This window comes from Pristiophorus japonicus, unplaced genomic scaffold (assembly GCF_044704955.1).
Source record: "Pristiophorus japonicus isolate sPriJap1 unplaced genomic scaffold, sPriJap1.hap1 HAP1_SCAFFOLD_578, whole genome shotgun sequence".
In the NCBI taxonomy this organism is placed as follows: domain Eukaryota; kingdom Metazoa; phylum Chordata; class Chondrichthyes; family Pristiophoridae; genus Pristiophorus; species Pristiophorus japonicus.
Genome location: NW_027254486.1, coordinates 269,573 through 292,954, shown reverse-complemented (window position 1 = coordinate 292,954; position 23,382 = coordinate 269,573). Strand labels below are relative to the sequence as shown.

The following is a 23,382-nucleotide window of genomic DNA, read 5'->3' as shown; positions in this document are numbered from 1 at the left end:
GCAAAATGAAAGTTGAACGTATCATGCTTTACTGTATTTATTCACCCCTGTTCCAGTCGTGAGAGAACTGGGATTATGCCAACGGTATGAGACGTGAATTGGCTAGGATAGACTGGCCAATGATACTTAAAGGGTTGATGGTGGATAGGCAATGGCAGACATTTAAAGATCACATGGGTGAACTTCAACAATTGTACATCCCTGTCTGGCGGAAAAATAAAACGGGGAAGGTGGCTCAACTGTGGCTTACAAGGGAAATTAGGGATAGTGGTAAATCCAAGGAAGAGGCATATAAATTGGCCAAATAAAACAGCAAATCTGAGGACTAGAATTCAGCAAAGGAGGACAAAGGGTTTAATTAAGAGGGGGAAAATAGAATGAGAGTAAATAAACATAAAAACTGACTGCGAAAGCTTCTACTGATAAGTGAACAGAAAAAGATTAGTAAAGACAAATGTAGGTCCCTCACAGCCAGAATCAGGTGATGTGATAATGGGGAACAAAGAAATGGCAGACCAATTGAACAAATACTTTGGTTCTATCTTCACTAAAGACACAAATAATCTTTCAGAAATACTAGGGGAACGAGGGTCTAGCGAGAAGGAGGAACCAGCAAATTGTGTTAGGGAAATTGATGGGATTGAAGGACGATAAATCCCCAGGGCCTGATAGTCTGCATCCCAGAGCACTAAGGAAGTGGCCCTAGAAATAGTGGATGCATTGGTGTTCATTTTCCAACATTCTTTAGACTCTGGATCAATTCCTATGGACTGGAGGGTAGCTAATGTAACACCACTTTTTAAAAAAGGAGGGAGAGAGAAAACGGGGAATTATAGACTGGTCAGCCTGACATCAGTGGTGGGGAAAATGTTGGAATCAATTAATAAAGATGTAATAGCAGCGCATTTGGAAAGCAGTAACAGGATCGATCCAAGTCAGCATGGATTTATGAAAGGGAAGTCATGCTTGAAAAATCTTCTGGAGTTTTTTGAGGATGTAACTAGTAGAGTGGACAAGGGGGAGCCAGTGGATGTAGTGTATTTGGATTTTCAAAAGGTTTTTTGACAAGTTCCCACATAAGAGATTAGTGTGCAAAATTAAAGCACATGGTATTGAGGGTAATGTACTGACATGGATAGAGAACTGGTTGGCAGACAGGAAGCAGAGAGTGGGCATAAATGGGTCCTTTTCAGAATGTGGGCATGTGGAATTCTCTACCACAGAAAGTTGTTGAGGCCAGTTCGTTAGATATATTGAAAAGGGAGTTAGTTGTGGCCCTCATGGCTAACGGGATCAAGGGGTATGGAGAGAAAGCAGGAATGGGGTACTGAAATGCATGATCATCTTGAATGGTGGTGTAGGCTCGAAGGGCCAAATGGCCTACTCCTGCATCTATTTTCTATGCCGGAGGAAGATCGGACAATGATTTTGCATGCACAATATATGTCATTTTAAACAAATATATAGGTGGAATTTTCCTCAGCTGTACTGCCTAAATCAGCAAAGTCCTGTCCTGCTAGAAATGTAGCGGGTTTGCATCTGATACATACTGTGATGTAATATCTGCCTCAAATGCGTCATTGTAAACACATCATTTTAATACACATCTGGGGTTGTCAGGCTTGCATGCAGGATGAGTATCTTGGGTTTATAGATGGCAGTAACCATCCGTATGGTCATTTGATAGGATGCAGGAACATAAAGGTCAACATATTTTAGCCATTCAACAATTTATGGACCAAACCAGATATGGTCTCCCTGGTTTGAGTGTAACCTGAGATTTCATTTGTTTCTCTTTCTTTCTCAACAGTGGTTATTTTTGTGCCAACGTTAAAGTGTTGCACTGCTGCAAGAAGCCAGACTTTGGCCAATCACCAGACGCGTCCCAGACATCTCTAAGTTATAAAGGAGTAAAATGGGAAGTAATTTTAGTTTGTTGGGCATCATGAATGTATGTGGAGTGAGGGAATAGGTTTGTTTTTCTTTGCGCATTGCTGTCCTATCTTTTATCCAGAATGTTGGGTGATGTTATTTAACCAATCAGAACTCTGCATCGATCCATCTCAAATGTGGTCCTGAAATATAATTTACAATCCTGATAAGTACTATTTAGTGCAATGATTTGCATTTGAGACCCCATATTTCAGTTCAATTTCAACATGTTCATTTTAATTTTTTTTGAAAAAGGTCCAATGCTTTAAAACTTCATGATTTTAAAAATGAGGTCAAAGCTATAATGCCCTGGCAATGAGAATCAGGATGGTGATTTTGAACCCCACAATAGTTTAAAATTCAAACTGAAGTGAGCTTTAGAGAGTGCTTGCTTTTTATGTTGTAGCTAAAAGTAATGGATGTGATGTCAATGAGCTCATGCCAATTTTTCCTGATTGGTTACTCAACCAATGATGCCTAAACCTAGTTTAATTTCTATTAAAATTAAATAGCTGGTGTTTTTACTATTTTTTTTGACAAGGATGCTGAATGGTTTCGGATTTATACTAAACTAAATACTCAAATTTTAAAAGTGCTTTTATGTGAACAAAAATGTATTTAGAAATTAAATACAGAATATGGCTCGTTTGCTTATGGTTTATTTCTGACTCTGGCTTTTTGTGAAAGTTCTGACACGGTCTCCATCCCAACACATACTAATAAAAAGGGACAATGGTAATTCAGCATGATACAGCCACCTGTAATATTTAAAAAAAAATCTAGCATCTCCATGCACTTACTGGGAATAAAACTTTTACTTATCAATATATTTTTTTAAACTGCCGAAGGGCAATTCTAACCCATCCCACCCAATGGGAATGGGGCAGATGTGCGGTTAAAATAGCGCTGCAACGATTCACCGCCTGCTCCTGCATGTTTCCCACCAGCCACCATTGTAACACAGTCCTTTTTAATCAGGTGATCGAGGCAAATTGGGTTCCTATGATATCCAACTGAGTAGAGTGCCTGTAAGAGGCCCACATGGAAACTCTGGACGTCTAATGCCTTGTGTCCCACCCCATCCCACCCCCCCATTAGAGATAAAGCCTCAATTATCAAGTCTCATGTGACTCATCTTGGTGCTTGCCAGCAGCCTCTGCACACTGCAATTTTGACTTATTCAGATGGGCAGCTGGCTGACTGACAGGATGTAAATGAGGGCCAGCTGTTAAACTAGGCTGTGATCTCTCAGAAATCCAGCCACGGGGTAAATTGCTCAAAATGCTATCTAAAATTTTTGCTAACTTTTTCCCTCAGACTGAAATTTCTAATAGAAAGAAAAATATAACTTGCATTTATATAGCACCTTTTATGACCTCATTTCATAGCCAATGAAGTACTTTTTGAAGTGTAGTCACTGGTGTAATGGAGGGAAATGGTCAATTGCACATAAGGGTTTAAGAAAAATCATTTCTTAAATTATATTTCACAATATTTCAAAAACGTTATGGCTTCATTAAGCACTGTATATATCTTCTGTATCCTCAATTTTAAAACTTAAATGGAAAAGGGGTTTTGTCAAATGATGGATATCCATTTAGAGTTTTGACAGCATAATGGACAGTTATCGAAATTCTAATTCTGAAGCACCAGTAAAAATTCCAGAATTCAATTTATGAAAGACTTGTCACCTGAAGTAGTAGCCCTGATGTTATTCCCTATGTCATAAACAGCTGTGTTGCAAGCAGCGTATCTTCAGACTTACCATGAGCAATACCACAGGAGCTCTAATAAATGTATTTAAATAAAATCTTGCATGCCTTCACAACAGCACCTGCCTCTGGAGCATTAAAATAAAGCCTGTTAACAGACCTTTCTTTCCCAAGCCCCCTAACCACCCTTTTCTCCAATCCCCAACATAGTACTGCGCCCTGCACTCCATATAATATACCTGTCAGGTTTATGGATTTACCAGTCAGTGTTCTTAACTGCCCTTTCTGAATAAATGCATGTTGTGCATTTCACTTCCACCTGGTGCTCTGATAAGACACATATACTGAGCTTGTAACAAAGCAGGTAACCTAGTGAGCATCAGGTCACTTTCATTTCTAGCATTTTGCTACATTTCACACACTGGGGGAGACACACACGTGCATATTACAGCAGTATTCGTTTTACATTACTGATTCATCAAAAATGTATAAACTTTCCAGGCTGCTGCCAAATCAATCACAGTACCTTAGTTCTACCTTTAAAAAGTTTGAAATCCAAACAGCCATTTCAAAAGCACCAGTATTTGAAGCCAGAACAAGAACTGACAAGTATATTTATATTTCAAAAGGTGGCCAAAACAACAACTGTGCATCATCACTATCCTTGGTGTTTCCTGAAGGGTGAGCTCATTTCAGACACATTGCAAAGAAATTCAAAAAAGACAGCAAGTCCATGCTGTATATAAAACCTATGACTGCTCCATACAATTATTTTCTATTACATTTATAATCATAAATCAGAAAACAAAATAAGTTCACGGTTAACAATCTATTATAGTCCTTTTGCTAATGCACAACAGGAAATTGATCAATTCTCCAATATCATAACACTTATTTCTCAACAGTCTATTGATCATCTCATGGCACACACATTATACGAGCAAGACCAGTAAGTGTTGTTATAAGAACATAAGAATTAGGAACAGGAATAGGCCATGTAGCCTCTCGAGCCTGCTCCGCCATTCAAAAAGATCACGGCTGATCTGGCCGTGGACTCAGCTTCACTTACCTGCCCGCTCCCCGTAACCCTTAATTCCCTTATTGGTTAAAAATCTATCTGTGATTTGAATACATTCAATGAGCTAGCCTCAACTGCTTCCTTGGGCAGAGAATTCCACAGATTCAACTCGGTTTTAAATTGGCTCCCCCGTATTTTGAGGCTGTGCCCCCTAGTTCTAGACTCCCCGACCAGTGGAAACAACCTCTCTGCCTCTATCTTGTCTATCCCTTTCATTATTTTAAATGTTTCGATAAGATCACCCCTCATCCTTCTGAACTCCAACGAGTAAAGACCCAGTCTACTCAATCTATCATCATAAGGTAACCCCCTCATCTCCGGAATCAGCCTAGTGAATTATCTCTGTACCCCCTCCAAGGCTAATATATCCTTAAGTAAGGTGACCAAAACGGCACACAGTACTCCAAGTGTGGCCTCACCAATATCCTGTACAGTTGCAGCAGGACCTCCCTGCTTTTGTACTCCATCCCTCTCGCAATGAAGGCCAACATTCCATTCGCCTTCCTGATTACCTGCTGCACCTGCAAACTAACTTTTTGGGATTCATACACAAGGACCCTACAGGTCCCTCTGCACCGCAGCATGTTGTAATTTTTTCCCCATTCAAATAATATTCCCTTTTAATGTTTTTTTTTCCCCCAAGGTGGATGACCTCACATTTTCCGACATTGTATTCCATCTGCCAAACCTTAGCCCATTCGCTTAACCTATCTAAATCTCTTTGCAGCCTCTCTGTGTCCTCTACACAACCCGCTTTCCCACTAATCTTTGTGTCATCTGCAAATTTTGTTACACTACAATATACATAGATGACCTGGAAGAGGGGACAGAGTGTAAACAGTTGTGGTTCCAGCACTGATCCCTGTGGCACACCACTAACCACCGATTTCCAACCCGAAAAGGACCCATTTATCCCGACTCTCTGCTTTCTGTTAGCCAGCCAATTCTCGATCCATGCTAATACATTTCCTCTGTACCTTCCTACGTACCTTTATCTTCTTCAGTAACCTTTTGTCTGGCATCTTATCGAATGCCTTTTGGAAATCTAAATACTCCACATCCATCGGTACACCTCTATCCACCATGCTCGTTATATCCTCAAAGAATTCCAGTCAATTAGTTAAACATGATTTCCCCTTCATGAATCCATGTTGCGTCTGTTTGATTGCACTATTCCGATCTAGATGTCCCGCTATTTCTTCCTTAATGATAGCTTCAAGCATTTTCCCCACTACAGATGTTGAACTAACCGGCCTATAGTTACCTGCCTTTTGTCTGCCCCCTTTTTTTAAACAGAGGCGTTACATTAGCTGCTTTCCAATCCGATGGTTCCTCCCCAGAGTCCAGAGAATTTTGGTAGATTATAACGAATGCATCTGCTATAACTTCCGCCATCCCTTTTAATACCCTGGGATGCATTTAATCAGGACCAGGGGACTTGTCTACCTTGAGTCCCATTAGCCTGTCCAGCACTAACCCTCTAGTGATAGTGATTGTCTCAAGGTCCTCCCTTCCCACATTCCCGTGACCAGCAATTTTTGGCATGGTTTTTGTGTCTTCCAGTGTGAAGATCGGAGCAAAATAATTGTTTAAGGTCTCAGCCATTTCCACATTTCCCATTATTAAATCCCCCTTCTCATCTTCTAAGGGACCAATATTTACTTTAGTCACTCTCTTCCGTTTTATATATCGGTAAAAGCTTTTACTATGTTTTTATGTTTTGCGCAAGCTTACTTTCATAATCTATCTTTCCTTTCTTTATTGTTTTCTTAGTCATTCTTTGCTGTCGTTTAAAATTTTCCCAATCTGCTAGTTTCCCACTAACCTTGGTCACCTTATATGCATTGGTTTTTAATTTGATACTCTCCTTTATTTCCTTGTTTATCCACAGCTGGTTATCCCTTTTCTTACCGCCCTTCTTTTTCACTGGAATATATTTTTGTTGAGCACTATGAAAGAGCTCCTTAAAAGTCCTCCACTGTTCCTCAATTGTGCCATTTAGTCTGTGTTCCCAGTCTACTTTAGCTAACTCTACCCTCATCCCACTGTAGTCCCCTTTCTTTAAGCATAGTACAGTCGTTTGAGACACTACTTCCTCACCCTCAATCTGTATTACAAATTCAACCATACTGTGATCACTCATTCCGAGTGGATCTTTTACTAGGAGATTGTTTATTATTCATGTCTCATTACACAGGACCAGATCTAAGATAGCTTGCTCCCTTGTAGGTTCTGTAACATACTGTTCTAAGAAACAATCCCGTATACATTCTATGAATTCCTCCTCCAGGCTACCCCGTGCGATTTGAATTGACCAATCGATATGTAGGTTAAAATCCCCCATGATTACTGCCGTTCCTTTTTCACATGCCTCTATTATTCCCTTGATTATTGTCCGCACCACCGTGAAGTTATTATTTGGGGGCCTATAAACCATGCCCACCAGTGACTTTTTCCCCTTACTATCTCTAATCTCTACCCACAATGATTCAACATTTTGCTCATTAGAGCCAATATCATCTCTCACAACTGCCCTGATATCATTTATTAACAGAGCTACCCCACCTCCTTTCCCTTCTTGTCTATCCTTCCAAATTGTCAGATACCCCAGTATGTTTAATTCCCAGTCTTGGCCACTCTGCAATCACGTTTCTGTAATGGCCACCAAATCATACCCATTTGTAATGATTTGTGCCGTCAACTCATTTACTTTATTTCGAATGCTGCATGCGTTTAGGTAGAGTGTTTTAATACTAGTTTTTAAACCATGAATTTTAGTTTTGACCCCTCCTGCATCCCCTTTATATTCATACATATTGTCCCTTCCTATCACCTTGTGGTTTACACTTACCCTAGTGCTATTCTGCTCTGTTGCCTCCTGCCTTTTGCATTCTTTCTTGGGGTCCTGTTCATCTGCGCTCTCACCCACTCTAACTAGCTCAGAGCCCTCTCCTGGGTTCTGAACACTCCACGCATTGAGGCAGCGAGCTTTCAGGCTTGCCTTTTTATTACACTTTGACCCTTTAGAAGCAGTTTGGTATAAACTGCACATTAACAAAATTGATGCAAACTACCTATCAAGAAACTAGCAATAATTCCAACACTATTTTGTTAACTGAGGGTTGAAGAGGCTCATCATAGCCATCTACACATTAGTGTCTGCAATATTAGTTGTGAAAGCAGCAGCAAATGCTGGAGATCACCATAATGACAGCAACATGTTGTTGAGCTTGATCCCGACATTGTGTGCAAAGAAAAAGGGGGCACAAAACTCCAGTTCCAGCATGATTGATTAACAAAATTCACTAGGGTCAAAACCAGTAATTCTCCAGCACTAAACAAAATTACAAAAAAGCTGCAGTCTTTTGCAAGCTTATTTCTTTATGATACACATATAAACAGTGATCGACAAGAAAATACCCACTGGCCCATCCAGCTTGTTCCACACGTATTGATGGCATTTCAGAGATAACTAGAGATGGCACCTTGTAGAACACAAGGTAAAATTGTGCAGATTCGAGTTGAAAATTCAGAGATTTTCTCAGTTCAATTACTGAACTTCATCATGGTATATAAAGTTGTAAAGTTTAACAAAAGCTTCATTTTAGTAATTTTAAATGCTACTGGCTGTAATAAGTAGTTCATCAGTCCGTCTTGAAAAGGAAAAAAAACATTGTATTCATAGTTGGGGTTTAAAGACTTTAATACCAGAAAACTGAAGTTGTACAATTCAGTAAAATGGTTAGTAATTGGATACACAATTTCAACTTGTCATTACTAGTTTTCTTTTGAACCCTCACTGACTTCTACATGAGGTATTTTTAAACATTTTATACCAAACACACAAATACAAATAAATACACATGGTAAAAGATGCTAGTTCCTGTGGCACACACATTCTACTTCTATAGTGTTTAATCAAGTGTTATGTAACACTGTCTGTATGCAAGGAACCATTCTAATGATAGGAAACATACATGTTTGCAAATTGTAGAATTTGGGATTACAGAATACATAGACAAGACAACTTTTACTAATATATATTGCTATAAAGTCCTGTCACTAATTCTTAGGCAAGCACACAATTTTCCTAAGAGTATGTAATTTTGTTTAAAAGGAGAAGGTAATTATGGAAAGTAAGTCACTATACCTGCTTTCTTTTAAAAAGAGGTGCTATCTTTCTCTTTTCTGATAAATCTGAACTCCTTCATGGAATCTGAACTCCTTCTTGGAGTTCAAAGTCTTATTAGTGGAGAAAGTCATGGAGGTGTAATCGGGCCACTTTCTCTTTGCTGAAATGCCACTTATGGGTGAAGCACGAGCTGGTTTTTAAGATTCTATGGGGAAGATGAGAGCAGGCTTGCAGAGTGCCATCCATAGAATGGAAAGCCTTTCGGTCTCAAATATTTTTAACCTGTTTTCTAGTGTTTTGTATAGGATTCTATCTGAAGAGAAAACTATTTCAACAACCATTAAACTCTTCAAATATACAAAAAGAGTATTTCTTACACTTTATTAACAATTCAACACACTCATTTTCAACTCTGCAATCAAATGCACCCTTTTGTTATCACAGTAAATCTTGGTTCTGCAGGAAAGTTCAAGGATATAAAAGGCAAGGACCTGACTTTGAAAACAGCATGCTACCTTCTCCTTTAAATACAAAACTAGAAAAATGTAATGACAGCAACAATCATGAAGAGGTACCATCTATCATAACTTATACGAGTTGAATCCGTCAGTTTACACATACAAGGGTGGCACAGCTTGTTCAACTCTCCAAGTACTGCACCCTTTGCTCAAATGATGCATCAAAAAATACCACATTAATTCACTTTAACCTTGCCAGCACAAATAGAAATTCAGCCTTCAAAATACACAGCCCCATTTTCAATTCACATATGCAAAAATAAATTTTTCTGTACATTTCTACTAAACATTATAAAATGAAATTAGAGAAGTGTACAAAACCAAACTTTCAATGCACTGTATTCTTGGAATACACTAATAAAAATTGTGGTTTGCTCCATTTTTGATTTTGATGCTGAAACATTGCTATTGCAGAGTCGATAATTAAAAGGATGTAAAAATATGTTGCTAGTCAAAAATTAATAATTCCAATTTGCAAAACAAATGTATACTGTATGAAAGGTCATAGAAGCTCTAAAGTACCTCAAAACAGCAGCCCCTAGAATTGCATGGCAGAATGGTTTATAATCAGGCTTTGGTAGTGGTCAATAGTCAAGAACAACCCTTCAGGGTATAATACTTAAAAAAAAAATATCCACAAACTAACTGTGTCAGCAATTCCTCAAAATGGATACTTTTTTTGATAAATTTCAGACTTTACAATATGCATTCCTGTTCACTTCTTAGCTACTCTTATTTCAATACAGAAACATTAAAAAACACAAATACACTGCAGTAACTTTAATTATATAAACATGCTGCTAGAACTGTATAATGTCAATGTTGAAAGAGCATGATGCCAAAATGGAAAACAAAACTATTAAAGGAGCAAAACAATATGCATTTCAGAACAAAATTGATTCTATTAACCGAGTATTAACTTACAGCTAATCATTAATAACTATGTTAGAGACTGTAGTTTAAGGATTGGGAAATTAGAGTAATGGAAGTGCTGCATGGGGCTTGTAAGATGACACAGTTTCAAAAAAAAAACCTGTGTACATATCAAACATTAAAGGGTAGAAAATGGTATGAATTACGCAAGCTTATCAGGCGTAAAATGGGCACAAAGCATGTTAATTTAGCAGTGGGACGGCCTGTGCCCAACCTGCACAGGCATTGGTCCCACTACTAAATCCGTGCAGCCCATTTTTTCAGCCCCCTGAACATGAAGGGGGCCTAATGCTTGTTGAGGAACCCCTTTCCAAAATTAGTTCCTAATGAGCGGTGCAGGCATCAGGTATAACCTGCTCGGGATTCTTCGAGAGCATTTAAATAAATCCTTCCTGTGGAGCCAGGAAGAGTGGGGGTACTCCCTCAACTACACAGTCATCGCGATTGTCCCCACCCCCACAGACAGCTCCTCCCCTCCTCCCAGGTCTTACCAGAGGATTGCTGCCAGTCTTGCAATGTTTCTCTCAGTCAGGCAAGCTACTTGTGGAGGCACAACCAACACCTTGCACAATTATGCAGCTGAGGCCCGAGGACCAATTTCCTTCGATCCTTGAACCTCTTGGTTAAGGCGCATGCTGCTTCTGCTAATGGGCCCAGATTAATTTCTACCCCAAGACTAGATTTAGAAATGAATAGCTATGAAATATTTTCTGTACTGTAGGCATGTCTTACAAACTGCATTGAAAGTTAGAAATGTCACCCTTCACTCATCCATAATCTAAGCTTAAATTCTCAGAAGTTGGCAGCTGCCCATCCTACATGACCAATATATTTCCCTAGCCTGCCCAGCCTGGGAAAATTAGTTTTTGCATTTAGGTATTTCCAAACCAGCAACCTTCAGCCAGAGAGGTCTATCGAAGTGGAAACACGGAGGCCACCAGATTCAAATCTTGGAATTGCTAAAAAAAAAAATTAAAGTGGGCAGGTACAAAAACAAATTTAGATGGTTAATGGAATGTTACCCTTCATCTCAAGGGGGCCGGAATTCAAAGGGGTTGAAGTTATACTACAGTTGTATAGACTGTATCTGGAGTACGGTGTTCAGTTCTGGGCACCACATTTCAGGAAGGATATATTGGCGTTGGAAGGGGTGCAGCTCAGATTCACCAGAATGATACTGGAACTAAATGAGTTAAATTAAGAGGACAGATCGCATAGAGTAGGTTTGTACTCCCTTGAATATAGAAGACTAAGAGGTGATCTGATTGAAGTGTTAAAATGATTAAGGGATTTGAAAGAGAAATTATTTCCTCTGCTGGGGGGAGTCCAAAACAAGGGGACTTAACCTTAAAATCAGAGCCAGGCCGTTCAGGAGTGATGTCAGGAAGCACGTCTTCACACAAAGCGTAGTGGCAATCTGCAACCCTCTTTCCCAAAAAGCTGTTGAGGCTAGTTCAACTGAAGTTTTTGAAACTGAGATTGGTAGCCTTTTGATAGGTAAGGGTATTGAGAGATATGGAACCAAAGTGTGTAAATGGAGTTGTGATACAGATGAGCCATGATTTCATTGAATGACGATGTAACATACCGGAGGGGCCGAATGGCCTACTCCTGATCCTATGTAAACCACAAAAAAGGTTTAGATATTTGAGGTATCCTTTTAAAGAGAATTTTCTACCATGAGTTTTTTCACGTGGTAGTAGAATTACTGGAAATAGACACTAGTTTGTGATGTTTTTCATATATTGCTTTCCTTTGCAAGACAGTACTTCACCTTTATGTCTTGAAATGGAAATGACAAAATTACACTTTATTTTTAAACAGTGCAAGAAAAATCAGAGCAGTAAAATGTGTAACTTTTATTCATCCACAGTTGACCGCACTCAACCTCCCAGTTGACAACAACCAACATGGTTGGATCTGGAGGTCTTTACCTGAATAATTTCAATTATTTACCAATAGGCAAGGAAGAAGAGAAGTGACAAACTAATCATTGAATGAGGAGTCTACAGTAAATTACTGAAATATGGGGCAATTTCCAGCTCAAATCACTTGTACAATTTTTGTGCACACGATGTTTAATACTTCTTACAGAAACATCGTTAAACAGCTAACAATTATGAACTCTGAAAATGGGGAAACAAAAACAGTTCAAACCACAATGGCATGAATGTTTTCTTCACAAACCTTTCATAGGCTATGAGAGGAATTAAATTCTCAATATTAAAATAGAAACTGCTAAATGCTTGGGGATAATTCTTAAACAGATTAATACAGATGATGACAATAGTTTTACACTAAAAAGGCAGCTAAACATTTTTCAGTGACAGAGAAAAACTGAAGTTAAATTGATTTAAAACTGTACTTTACAATTGATTACAACATAGATACTTTAGACTGTTCTTAGTAAGGGCAAAATGTTAAAAAGCATCACATTGCAAAAGACTGCATTTCATTTTAACTCTTTCAACAACCCATTGGGTTTCTTGAAAAGTTCAAAATACTAGTTGCTGTGATCATCAGTTAAATACAAATTAATATGTAGAAATCAAATTAACAAATGAAATTCTTCATTAAAGGAAGCAGGTTTAATGTAGTTTGTGACACAAATACACATTTAAAAAGGACAAATTTTAGTGTCATCCTCAAAAATATTGCTATGTTCAGCTTATGCAAGATTAAACTAGTGAAACTAAAGTTTGATATATTTGAACTATACCTAACTTTCAAACTCTGGATGCACATTTTGGAATGTGCAATGCCATAGCTACATTGTACTCAAGAGAAAGATGTCAAGATGAAAATCATTGATGTTTGGTTACTAGAAATGGTTACAAACTAAGCAGAAGACATTAATGCTTTGATTTTCTGTAGTCCTACATGGAACTATTTAAAATAAGAGTCAAATCTTTGCTGACCAAGCATCTCATTCCAGTCTCTTCAAAAGGTTTCTAGTAAAAGTGAGCTGGTTTCATTATTCATATCAAATGCCCAACAATTCCTGGGTATCGTCTAGTACCCTCCCAAAGATAACAATTCCAATACAAATACTGTGCTTTTAAAAAAAAAAGCAATGGAAGGGAAACAAAAGAAGCCAGCTGACTTTGTTCAAATCATCTGTGCTTTATCTACATTAAGGCTCTTAAAATGTTCTAAATCTACATTAACAAATCCTTTAAAATGCACTAAAATAAAGTCTTTTGTCAAAAAAACTTCAGTTCACCATTTATATTAGGTGATCATTAACACTGAACAACAAAAATCGCTCACTTCATTACAGAAGCACTCCGTGTCAATTGAATTTTCCTTCATTTAAATCTGGAGACCAGCATTTTATTGGAGACATTCTGTTGGATTTGGATTGCTACAGCTACCTTTAGACATGTATAAAGGTTTATAGTCTTTATCTGTAGTGTTTTCATGTAAGTACTTTATGCCAGACTTCGCTGTCTTGGTTTAATTCTTGGATAAAGCTGTAAAATATAAAGCAAATTGTGAGCTTTGGTTTGCAGAAGGCTACAATAATTAAAGGTCTATTTTCAGAGAACTCCACTAATTATATATATACTGCCTAGTGTGGTACAGACCGATATATACCAGGAAGTTCCTAGGTTCAATTCCAGAACAGCAATGGAAGTGCTATAACCGGCACATGTCCCTGGGCTGTTTTGGGGGGCTCATGGAACAATACTCAGCAAGTGCCACTGGTTTCAAGAAGGATAAAGTGAGAAAACTAAAAAAAAACTTACTTTCACAAACTCCAGAAAAATGGAGTGTCTATTTCAATCTCTGTATGCTTTGGTACATCTACCAGCAGCCAACCTCCAGAGCAACCTGGGAGCATGTCATCTACTTATTATTTTCCCCATGGCTAATGAATGCGCTGCAGTACCCAAGTGAACTGGGAGAGAAATTCATTCCCTCAAAAAATAAAAGTAGGAAGCAATTATCTGTTCCACATCATTGGTTTAAGTACTTTATATTGAAAGCACTGATCTCCAGTTTAATTCACGTACATCATTTTGTTTTTTTGCTTGACGATTGCACTGCAGTAAATTTATCAATACCACAAAATTCAAGGGGTCATTATTTTAGACTCCAAAGGATTCAAGGGGATGTGGGGATTGGGCAGGAAAGTGGAGTTGAGGTCGAAGATCAGCCATGATCTCACTGAGTTGCGGAGCAGGCTCGAAGGGCCGTATGGCCTACTCCTGCTCCTAATTCTTATGTTCGAGGTCCCGCACAGAACGCTCACTGGCTTTTAAATAGAAAACATCCGCGTGTGCGTAAAAATTTGAATGGGCCGTGCAGCCAGTTAAAGGGACTGCACAATAACAAATTAGAGGGAACATTGGTCATTATCCTTGCTAAAACCTACCCCAAGCAAGTTGCGTGGCACATATCCTTCACCATCATTTAGCCGTGCCCACCACCACTCAATCTCATCCTCATCTTCTCGTCGGATGATCGACATACAATCGCCTTCCTTAAAGGATAACTCATCTTCAGTTTGAGATTCCAAATCCCACAGTGCATATACTACCCCTCTGTTCATTATACCCATCTTCTCTTGCACACCTGAAGGAAGAAAACAAACATTATTTCAGTCGATTTCCTTCTCTACTAGAAATTGCTTCAAGCTACCTTTTGGGTTTAATTCCACCACAAACACCTCATAGGTTTATGGCATGTGGACCACAATTGGATACCTTCAGGGAGAACAGTTCACAGATGATTAATTCCATGGCCAAACACCTTTGCTGGACTACTGGAATGAGTAATGTGGTTTCCAAAATGCACTCAGCCAACATGCTGATGGTCAGACAGAATCAGAACATATTGTATCTGGTATTATTGTTATGGGATAGGGGAGGAAAAGGAAAAAAAAAAGGCCAGCACAAACTGGACACAGGGAACAAACCCTGTGCCAGGAACAGGTAAGCTCGAGGCACACCTGATATTGGGCCCTGGGCCTCATGTTCACGAGACTGGCGAGCTGCAGACGCCTGCTCATCATTCCCAGGCAGCTTGCCAGCAGAAAGGATTTCAATTTCAGGCCTCTGCATCGTTGGCAGAAGCCCTCGTTAGATCCTGGGAGAGGGGAGGGAGGTTATCGGGAGAGGGTGGGAGATGACCATGAGGGGGAAAAGTAGGAGCCACCAACTGTCTTCGGCACTCTGTGGAGCCAGGAGGAACACTCATGCTTCTCTCAGCTCCACATTTGGGCAAGTCTTTTCTAAACATACCTTTCTGATCAAGGTCTCCTATGGTCCCTTTAAGGGTGACTGGTCAAGTCACATGTAGACCACATTTTCCTGAACGCAGGCCGCTGACTGCATTCAATCAGGGCAACCTAATCTTGCATGAGAGCCCGCTCATTTCGTACCCATTTCGTGCCTCAAATTGGATGAAGCGCCATTGAATTTCAAGCTACTCTGACAGCCCACTGACAATCCAAACTGTTCTTGTGCAATGTTAGTTAATAACTAACTAATGCAGTAGATGTAATTTATCTAGATTTTCAAAAGGCCTTCGATAAGGCATGCTATGATAGAATAATGAATAAGGCCAGAGAATGTGGAGTCAGGCAACAAGTAGCAGAATGGATCGCTAGCTAGCTTCAAGAGACTGGGAGTAAAGGGTAGCTATTCACAGTGGCAGAAGGTGGGCAGTGGTGTTTCAGAAGGAACAGTGGTGGGGCCACGACTGTTCACAATTTACGTCAATGATTTGGACTTTGGAATCAAAAACACAATTTCTAAATTTGCGGATGATACCAATTTCTTTTTTGGGCGGGGGGGGGGGGGGGGGGGGGAAATAGTCAATACTGAGGAGGACTGCAACAAATTACAGGAGGACATTAATAAACTTGCAGAATGGGCTTATAATTGGCAAATGAAGTTCAACATAGATAAATGAGAGATAGTGCATTTTAGTTGGAAGAATAGGAAGGTCACTTATTTCTTGGAGGGTGCGAGTCCAGGTGGGGGAGAGGAACAAAGGGATCTCAGAGTACAAATATACCAATCACTAAAAGTTGCGACGCAGGTTAACAAGGATAGAAAAAGCAAACCAAGCACTCGAGTTTATTTCTAGAGGGATAGAATTTAAATGTAGGGAAGTTATGCTGAACCTGTATCAAACCTTGGTAAGACCATTCTTAGGAGTACTGCGTGCAGTTCTGGTCACCATATTATAAAAAAGGATATAGAGGCACTGGAGAGGGTGCAGAGAAGATTTACAAGGATGATACCAGAAATGCGAGGGTATACATATCAGGAAAGGATGAACAGGATGGATCTCTTTTCTCTTGAAAGAAGGCTGAGGGGTGACCCAAGAGAGATCTTTAAAATTATGAAAGGTTTTGATAGAGTGGATACAGAGAGAATGTTTCCACTTGTGGGGAAGAGCAAAAGTAGAGGCCATCAATATAAGATAGTAATCAAGAAATCCAATAGGGAATTCAGAAGAAACGTCTTTACCCAAAGAGTGGTGAGAATGTGGAGCTCGCTACCACAGGGTGTGGTTGAAGCAGAGTATAGATGCATTTAAGGGGAGGCTGGACAAGCATATGAAGGAGAAGGGAATAGAGGGTTACGCTGATAGATTTAGATGAGGAAAGACGGGAGGAGGCTTGAGTAGAGCATAAACGCCGGCATGGACTGGTTGGGCCGAATGGGCTGTTTCTGTGCCGTATATCCTATGTAATAGTTTCCTGAGTTATAATTAACCCAGGAGAACATGGCAATGGCTCTTTTTTCAGTCAAAATTGCAGTTTATTTATTATGTATGTATGTATGCATGCATGTATACAGTGCCTAAGTTGAAGATGTTATATCAAATTAAATTGTTCTTTCATTTCCCATCTCTATATATAGGAAATGGAAAAACAATTTGCACTGATATAACAGCTTCAACCTAGGCAATGTACCAGGGCACTTCATCATGGAAAAATGAACACCAAATAGAAGCAGAACAGTTAGGATAGGTGACTGAAATTGTGGTCGAACGATAGATTAAAGACAGGAGAGTGGCAACAAGGTAGAGGTGTTAAGGGAAGGGGGACCAGACAGCTGAGCCAAAACAGCTGAAAACTTTGTCACCAATGGAGGGTGCACAGAATATCAGAGAATTAAAAACCCAGCCTGGGATGGATGGCTGGAGGAGATAGAGGTGCGAACTGGAAGGTCATGGTGGTATTTGTAAATAAAGATAATGATTCTGCATTTAATATATTGGAAGTAACAAACAAACAAGGTTGGTGAGATGGGGGTAACAGACTAGCAAGGCTTATAGGCTGCTTGCATCAAAGATTTGGATGGAACTGGAGTTTGAGAAGAATGGAGCTTGGGAGACTAGTGAGGAAGTCAGTCTTGACGCAACTAAACCATGGAAAAGGGTTTCAGCAAGTGGGAGTGAAATAAAGACAAAAGGCAGGCAATATTGCAGAGGTAGAAATAAACAATTTTGGTGATGGATAAGACATGGCGTTTGAGACTAGGGACTATGTGGAGCAAGACACTGATGGTGTCACAGATCTGGTTCAGCCTCAGTTTACAACAGAGCGGTGATTACACGATATCATAGGCAGTCCTTCGAAAGCGAGGAAAACCTGCTTCCACTCGAAAAGTGAGTTCTTAGGTGACTGACCAGTCCAATACGAGAATTACAGTCTCTGTCACAGGTAGGACAGACAGTTATTGAAGGAAAGGGTGGGTGGGGAATCTGGTTTGCCGCACGCTCCTTCCGCTGCCTGCGCTTGTTTTCTGCATGATATATGGAGTACCTTATTGGAGATTGTACAGGTACCGCCACTTTGGGACTGCATGCACTTTTCTAAAACACTTGGATCTTCAATAATTTTGTGACATGAAAGTAAAATAGAATTGGCACGTTTAAATGTTTTGATCAAAATTTGTTACACATTTAAATTGTATATGAGTTTTGATTTACACATTTCCATCTGTAGGAATATAAAATGCTAAGAAACATTGCATCAAATATGATTTATATAAACACAAGAACAGCATTCACGAATATTGGTATTTTTATATCATGCGCAAGTAATATTCCACCAAATACCATAGCACGCACCATACAGAAATTGTGAGCACTGGATATAACCCTCCTCCATCTCTTCGCATTTATCAGCAGCAGTCTGTAGGTCACTGTAGGTTGTAGCAAACACTGCTGCCCCAGATTCAACTAAGAACTTGCAAACTTGCACATTATTACAGGAGGCTGCACAATGCAAAGGAGTCCTAAATAGGAAAAAAGCAGAGGATATTTAGCAAATAAAAATATGTTTTAAAGACTCACCCTCTCCTGCTTTCATCTGCACAAAGTTTCCCCCATCTGAAAGAACATTATGAGAGAGAGGTATGTTCATGATGACTATCAGGTGAGACACTGCACTACCCTAATCTACATTGTTCCTAATCGTAGTCATAGAATGATACAGCACAGGAAACCATTCAGCCCATCATGTCTGTGCCGGCTCTTTGATAGAGCTATCCAATTAATCCCACTCCCCTGCTCTTTCCCCATAGCCATGTATTTGTTTTCTCTTCACATATTTATCAAATTCCTTTTTGAATGTTACTATTGAATCTGCTTCCACCACCCTTTCAGGCAGTGCGTTCCAGATCACAACAACTCACTGTGTAAAAACATGTTTCTTCAGGTCACTTCACGATCTTTTGACAATCATATCAAAACCACACATCTATCAAATCTCCTCTTGATCTTCTCTGCTCCAAGGCCAACCCCAGCTTTTCCAGTTTCTCCACACAAGTTGTGTGTCATCAGCAAACTTTAGAATTATGCCCAGATACCAAAGTCCAGATCATTTAATATATATGAAAAACAGCAGTGGTCGTAATACCACCATCATCATAATCATAGGCAGTCCCTCAGAATCGAGGAAGACTTGCTTCCACTCTAAAAATGAGTTCTTAGGTGGCTGAACAGTCCATTATGAGAACCACAGTCTCTGTTACAGGTGGGACAGATAGTCGTTGAGGGAAAGGGTGGGCAGGGAACCTGGTTTGCTGCACGCTCCTTCCGCTGCCTGCGCTTGTTTTCTGCATGCTCTCAGTGACGATACTCGAGGAGCTCAGCGCCCTCCAGAATGCACTTCCTCCACTTCGGGCGGTCTTTGGCCAGGGACTCCCAGGTGTCAGTGGGGATGTCGCACTTTATCAGAGAGGCTTTGAGGGTGTCCTTGTAACGTTTCCTCTGCCCACCTTTGGCTCGTTTGCCGTGGACGAGTTCAGAGTACAGCGCTTGCTTTGGGAGTCTCGTGTCTGGCATGCGAACTATACGGCCTGCCCAGCGGAGCTGATCAAGTGTGGTCAGTGCTTCAATGCTGGGGATGTTGGCCTGGATGAAGACACTAATGTTTGTGCGTCTGTCCTCCCAGGGGATACGCAGGATCTTGCGGAGACATCGCTGGTGGCATTTCTCCAGCGACTTGAGGTGTCTACTGAACATGGTCCACGTCTCTGAGCCATACAGGAGGGCAGGTATTACTACAGCCCTGTAGACCATGAGCTTGGTGACAGTTTTGAGGGACTGATCTTCAAAAACTCTTTTCCTCAGGCGGCCGAAGGCTGCACTGGAGGCGGTGTTGCATCTCGTCGTCAATGCCTGCTCTGGTTGATAGGAGGCTCCCGAGATAGATGAAGTGGTCCACGTTGTCCAGGGCCACGCCGTGGATCTTGATGTCTGGGGGGCAGTGCTGTGCGGCGAGGATAGGCTGGTGGAGGACCTTTGTCTCACTAATGTTTAGCGTAAGGCCCATGCTTTCATACGCCTTGGTAAATACGTCAACTATTTCTCGGAGTTCAGCCTCTGTGTGTGCACAGATGCAGGCGTCGTCCGCATACTGTAGCTCGACGACAGAGGGTGGGGTGGTCTTGGACCTGGCCTGGAGACGGCGAAGGCTGAACAGCTTCCCACTGGTTCTGTAGTTTAGTTCCACTCCAGCGGGGAGCTTATCAACTGTGAGATGGAGCATGGCAGCGAGAAAAATTGAGAAAAGGGTTGGGGTGATGACGCAGCCCTGCTTGACCCCGGTCCGGACGTGGATTGGGTCTGTGATGGATCTGTTGGTAAGGATCACAGCTTGCATGTCGTCGTGGAGCAGGCGGAGGATGGTGATGTACTTTTGAGGACATCCGAAACGGAGGAGGACGCTCCATAGACCCTCGCGGTTGACTGTGTCAAAGGCCTTTGTAAGGTCGAAGGCAGCCATGTATAAGGGCTGGCGCTGTTCCCTGCATTTTTCCTGCAGCTGTTGTAATACCAACCCCTGGGGAAAACGACCATTCACCACTACGCTTTGCTTTCTGTCCCTTAGCCAATTTTGTATCCTTGCTGCCACTGTCCCTATAATGCCATGTGCTTTAATTTGCTAACAAGTCTATTATGTGGTACTTTGTCAAACGTCTTTTGAAATTCCATATAAATCACATCAACCCTCTCCGTTACTTCGAAGAACTTAATCAAGTTAGTCAAACACGATTTGCCTTCAACAAATCCGTGCTGACTTTCATTTATTAGCCCGTACTTTACCAAATGCTAATTAATTTTGTCCGAGATTATTGTCTCCAAAAGTTTCCCCACCACCGATGTTAGGGTAACTGGCCCCTAGTTGTCAGGTTTACCCCTCTCCCCTTTTTTAAACAGGGTTGTAACATTTACAATCCTCCAGTCCTCTGGCACCACCCCCCAATCCAAAGAGGATTGGAAGATTGTGGCTCTGCAATTTCCACCCTTGCTTCCCTCAGTAACTGAGGATGCATCTCATCCGGACCGGGTGATCTTTCTAGTTTGAGGACGGTCAACCTTTTAAGTGTATTTTCTTATCTATTTTTATCCTATCCAATATCGCTTCTGCCTCCTCCTTTACTGCTACATTGGTGGCATCCCCTTCTCTAGTGAAGGCAATAGCAAAGCAATCATTTAGTACCTCATCCATGCCCTCGGTCTCCACAAGAAGATTTCCTTTTTGGTCCCTAATTGGTCCCCCACTTCATTTGACTACCATTTTACTATTTGTGTCTATAAAATACTTTTGGGTTTCTTTTTATGTTAGCTGCTAATCTATTCACATACTCTCTCTTTACTCCTCTTATTCTATTTTAGATCTCCTCTGTACTTTCTATATTTAGCTTGGTAATAACCTGGCTAAAGAATGCTGAGCTCTTTATAAATAATACAAGGTGGCCTGACGGATGGGCAATCCGTGGAACCCAAACACAAGTCATAGACTCATTGTCAGATTAACCACATTTATGGTGTAAAACAATATAGCTAGAATATGGAATTTCTTCTTTTAGCCAAAGTTGAATATTGTGAACATTCATGCTCATCAGTGTTTACGTTATCTTAGCTATCTCATCATCGTAGGCAGTCTCTCGTATCGAGGATGACTTGCTTCCACGCCAAAAGGGGATGAGTTCACAGGTGTTTCAATGAAGGACCTAATATTCCAGATCCCGAACTACATCTTGAAAGGTGGAAGATGCCTGTGGGTGGATTTTTTTTTTTTTTATAAACGTGTGGTGGCCGTTGCACACCAGCCACCACACGAGCTTGTCAGAGCTAGGTCTTGGTCCAGTGGCAAAGATTAACCAAGACGACTGGAGACCAGCTCTGCTGCATGGACCTGGGCCTTGGTGACGTCCAATTCATTCGCCTTCTTCAAAGCCGCGCTGTACCTTGCTCCTTTGAAGGCCCCGACCTGCTGATGGTCCTTGCAGGTCAGAGCTATGATCAAAGTCAAGGACAAAGTAATTATTTGTGACACTAAAAAGTTAATAAAGAGCACTGAAACTTGAAAACTGCGAGTTAAGGGTGATTCATTAACTAACAGTGGAACATTGTATTCCCAAACAAAGGGTGACAAGTTTCCAGCCTCGTGACATTTGAACTCTGCTTTCACAATAACAAACTGGTCGCAGTTTACAGCTGGACCACCAGGTGGAGCAGTGTGTGATGGAGGAGCACTCAATCTTACAAAGAACAAAATGGCAATAATATTACATCCCTAAAGAACCACATCTGACATAGCTGAATAACAGAATGACACTTCCCCCAGACAAAAAAAAAGTTAGTAAAAGGCACTTAAGACTGAGAATTCTGATTTTTTTTTTCTGAATTAAAATCAAAATTTACATTGTAAAGAAGGGTGGAGTATTTCAATATGATATACTGAAGAAAAGCAGGCCTTTTAAATACAGTAGTTAGATTACATTTTAGGAGGATTAAAGGCTTGTTTAATTTCATCAAATTTTGATCGACAGAATGTATACAGTAGTACAGTTTTGAATTACTCAGCTAGATAAATTCATGAATACTGTATCAACAATTAGGCCTTTATACATCAAACTGCCAAACTGTGAACTTTATTATGGTGGCCTGCTTAACATTAGAGAGAGGGAAAAAAATTGTATTTTGGCCAATATTACACTTCTTTCCTTAAAATACTAATAGTGCATAAAAGTATTAAATTATTGCCTAAATAAGTTTCCTACAATGAACTGGTGTTCACAAATATTTCAGGAGATAGCTATTAATACTTGGAGAAAATAACAAAGAAAGACAATGTTTAATTCAGTGAAACTGGTCATAAATTCCATCGGTGTAACAAGACCACCATTTGTTTATAATGGCCAAATTGCACCAGTCTGAACCAAAAAGTGAAAGAGATTTGTTATAATACCTGAAGGACCCCAGCTATTTACAATATACATTAATGATTTAGATGAAGGAATTGAGTGTAATATCTCCAAGTTTGCAGATGACACTAAGCTGGGTGGCGGTGTGAGCTGTGAGGAAGATGTTAAGAAGCTGCAGGGTGACTTGGATAGGTTAGGTGAGTGGGCAAATGCATGGCAGATGCAGTATAATGTGGATAAATGTGAGGTTATCCACTTTGGGGGCAAAAACACGAAGGCAGAATATTATCTGAATGGCGGCAGATTAGGAAAAGGGGAGGTGCAACGAGATCTGGGTGTCATGGTACATCAGTCATTGAAAGTTGGCATGCAGGTACAGCACGCAATGAAGAAA

General features: G+C 40.4%; 2 protein-coding genes across 4 annotated transcripts in view; one reads left to right on the top strand and one right to left on the bottom strand.

Moving 5' to 3' along the window:
• LOC139254797 (calpain-2 catalytic subunit-like) overlaps window positions 1-2,578 on the top strand; it is a gene marked incomplete at its 5' end in the record, with an annotated part of 34,871 nt that extends 32,293 nt beyond the window's left edge. The window contains one exon of the mRNA XM_070873822.1: window positions 1,811-2,578. Within this exon, the coding sequence (XP_070729923.1) occupies window positions 1,811-1,834 (24 nt within the window). The remainder of the gene's footprint in view (window positions 1-1,810) is intronic.
• A 5,829-nt stretch (window positions 2,579-8,407) lies between these two features.
• LOC139254796 (apoptosis-stimulating of p53 protein 2-like) overlaps window positions 8,408-23,382 on the bottom strand; it is a 136,382-nt gene continuing 121,407 nt past the window's right edge. For all 3 annotated transcript variants that reach the window (XM_070873820.1, XM_070873819.1, XM_070873821.1), the window contains 3 exons: window positions 18,400-18,566; window positions 14,684-14,883; window positions 8,408-13,778 (listed from right to left, as the gene is read on the bottom strand). In XM_070873820.1, the coding sequence (XP_070729921.1) occupies window positions 13,737-13,778; window positions 14,684-14,883; window positions 18,400-18,566 (409 nt within the window). In that variant the 3' untranslated portion in view covers window positions 8,408-13,736. The remainder of the gene's footprint in view (window positions 13,779-14,683; window positions 14,884-18,399; window positions 18,567-23,382) is intronic.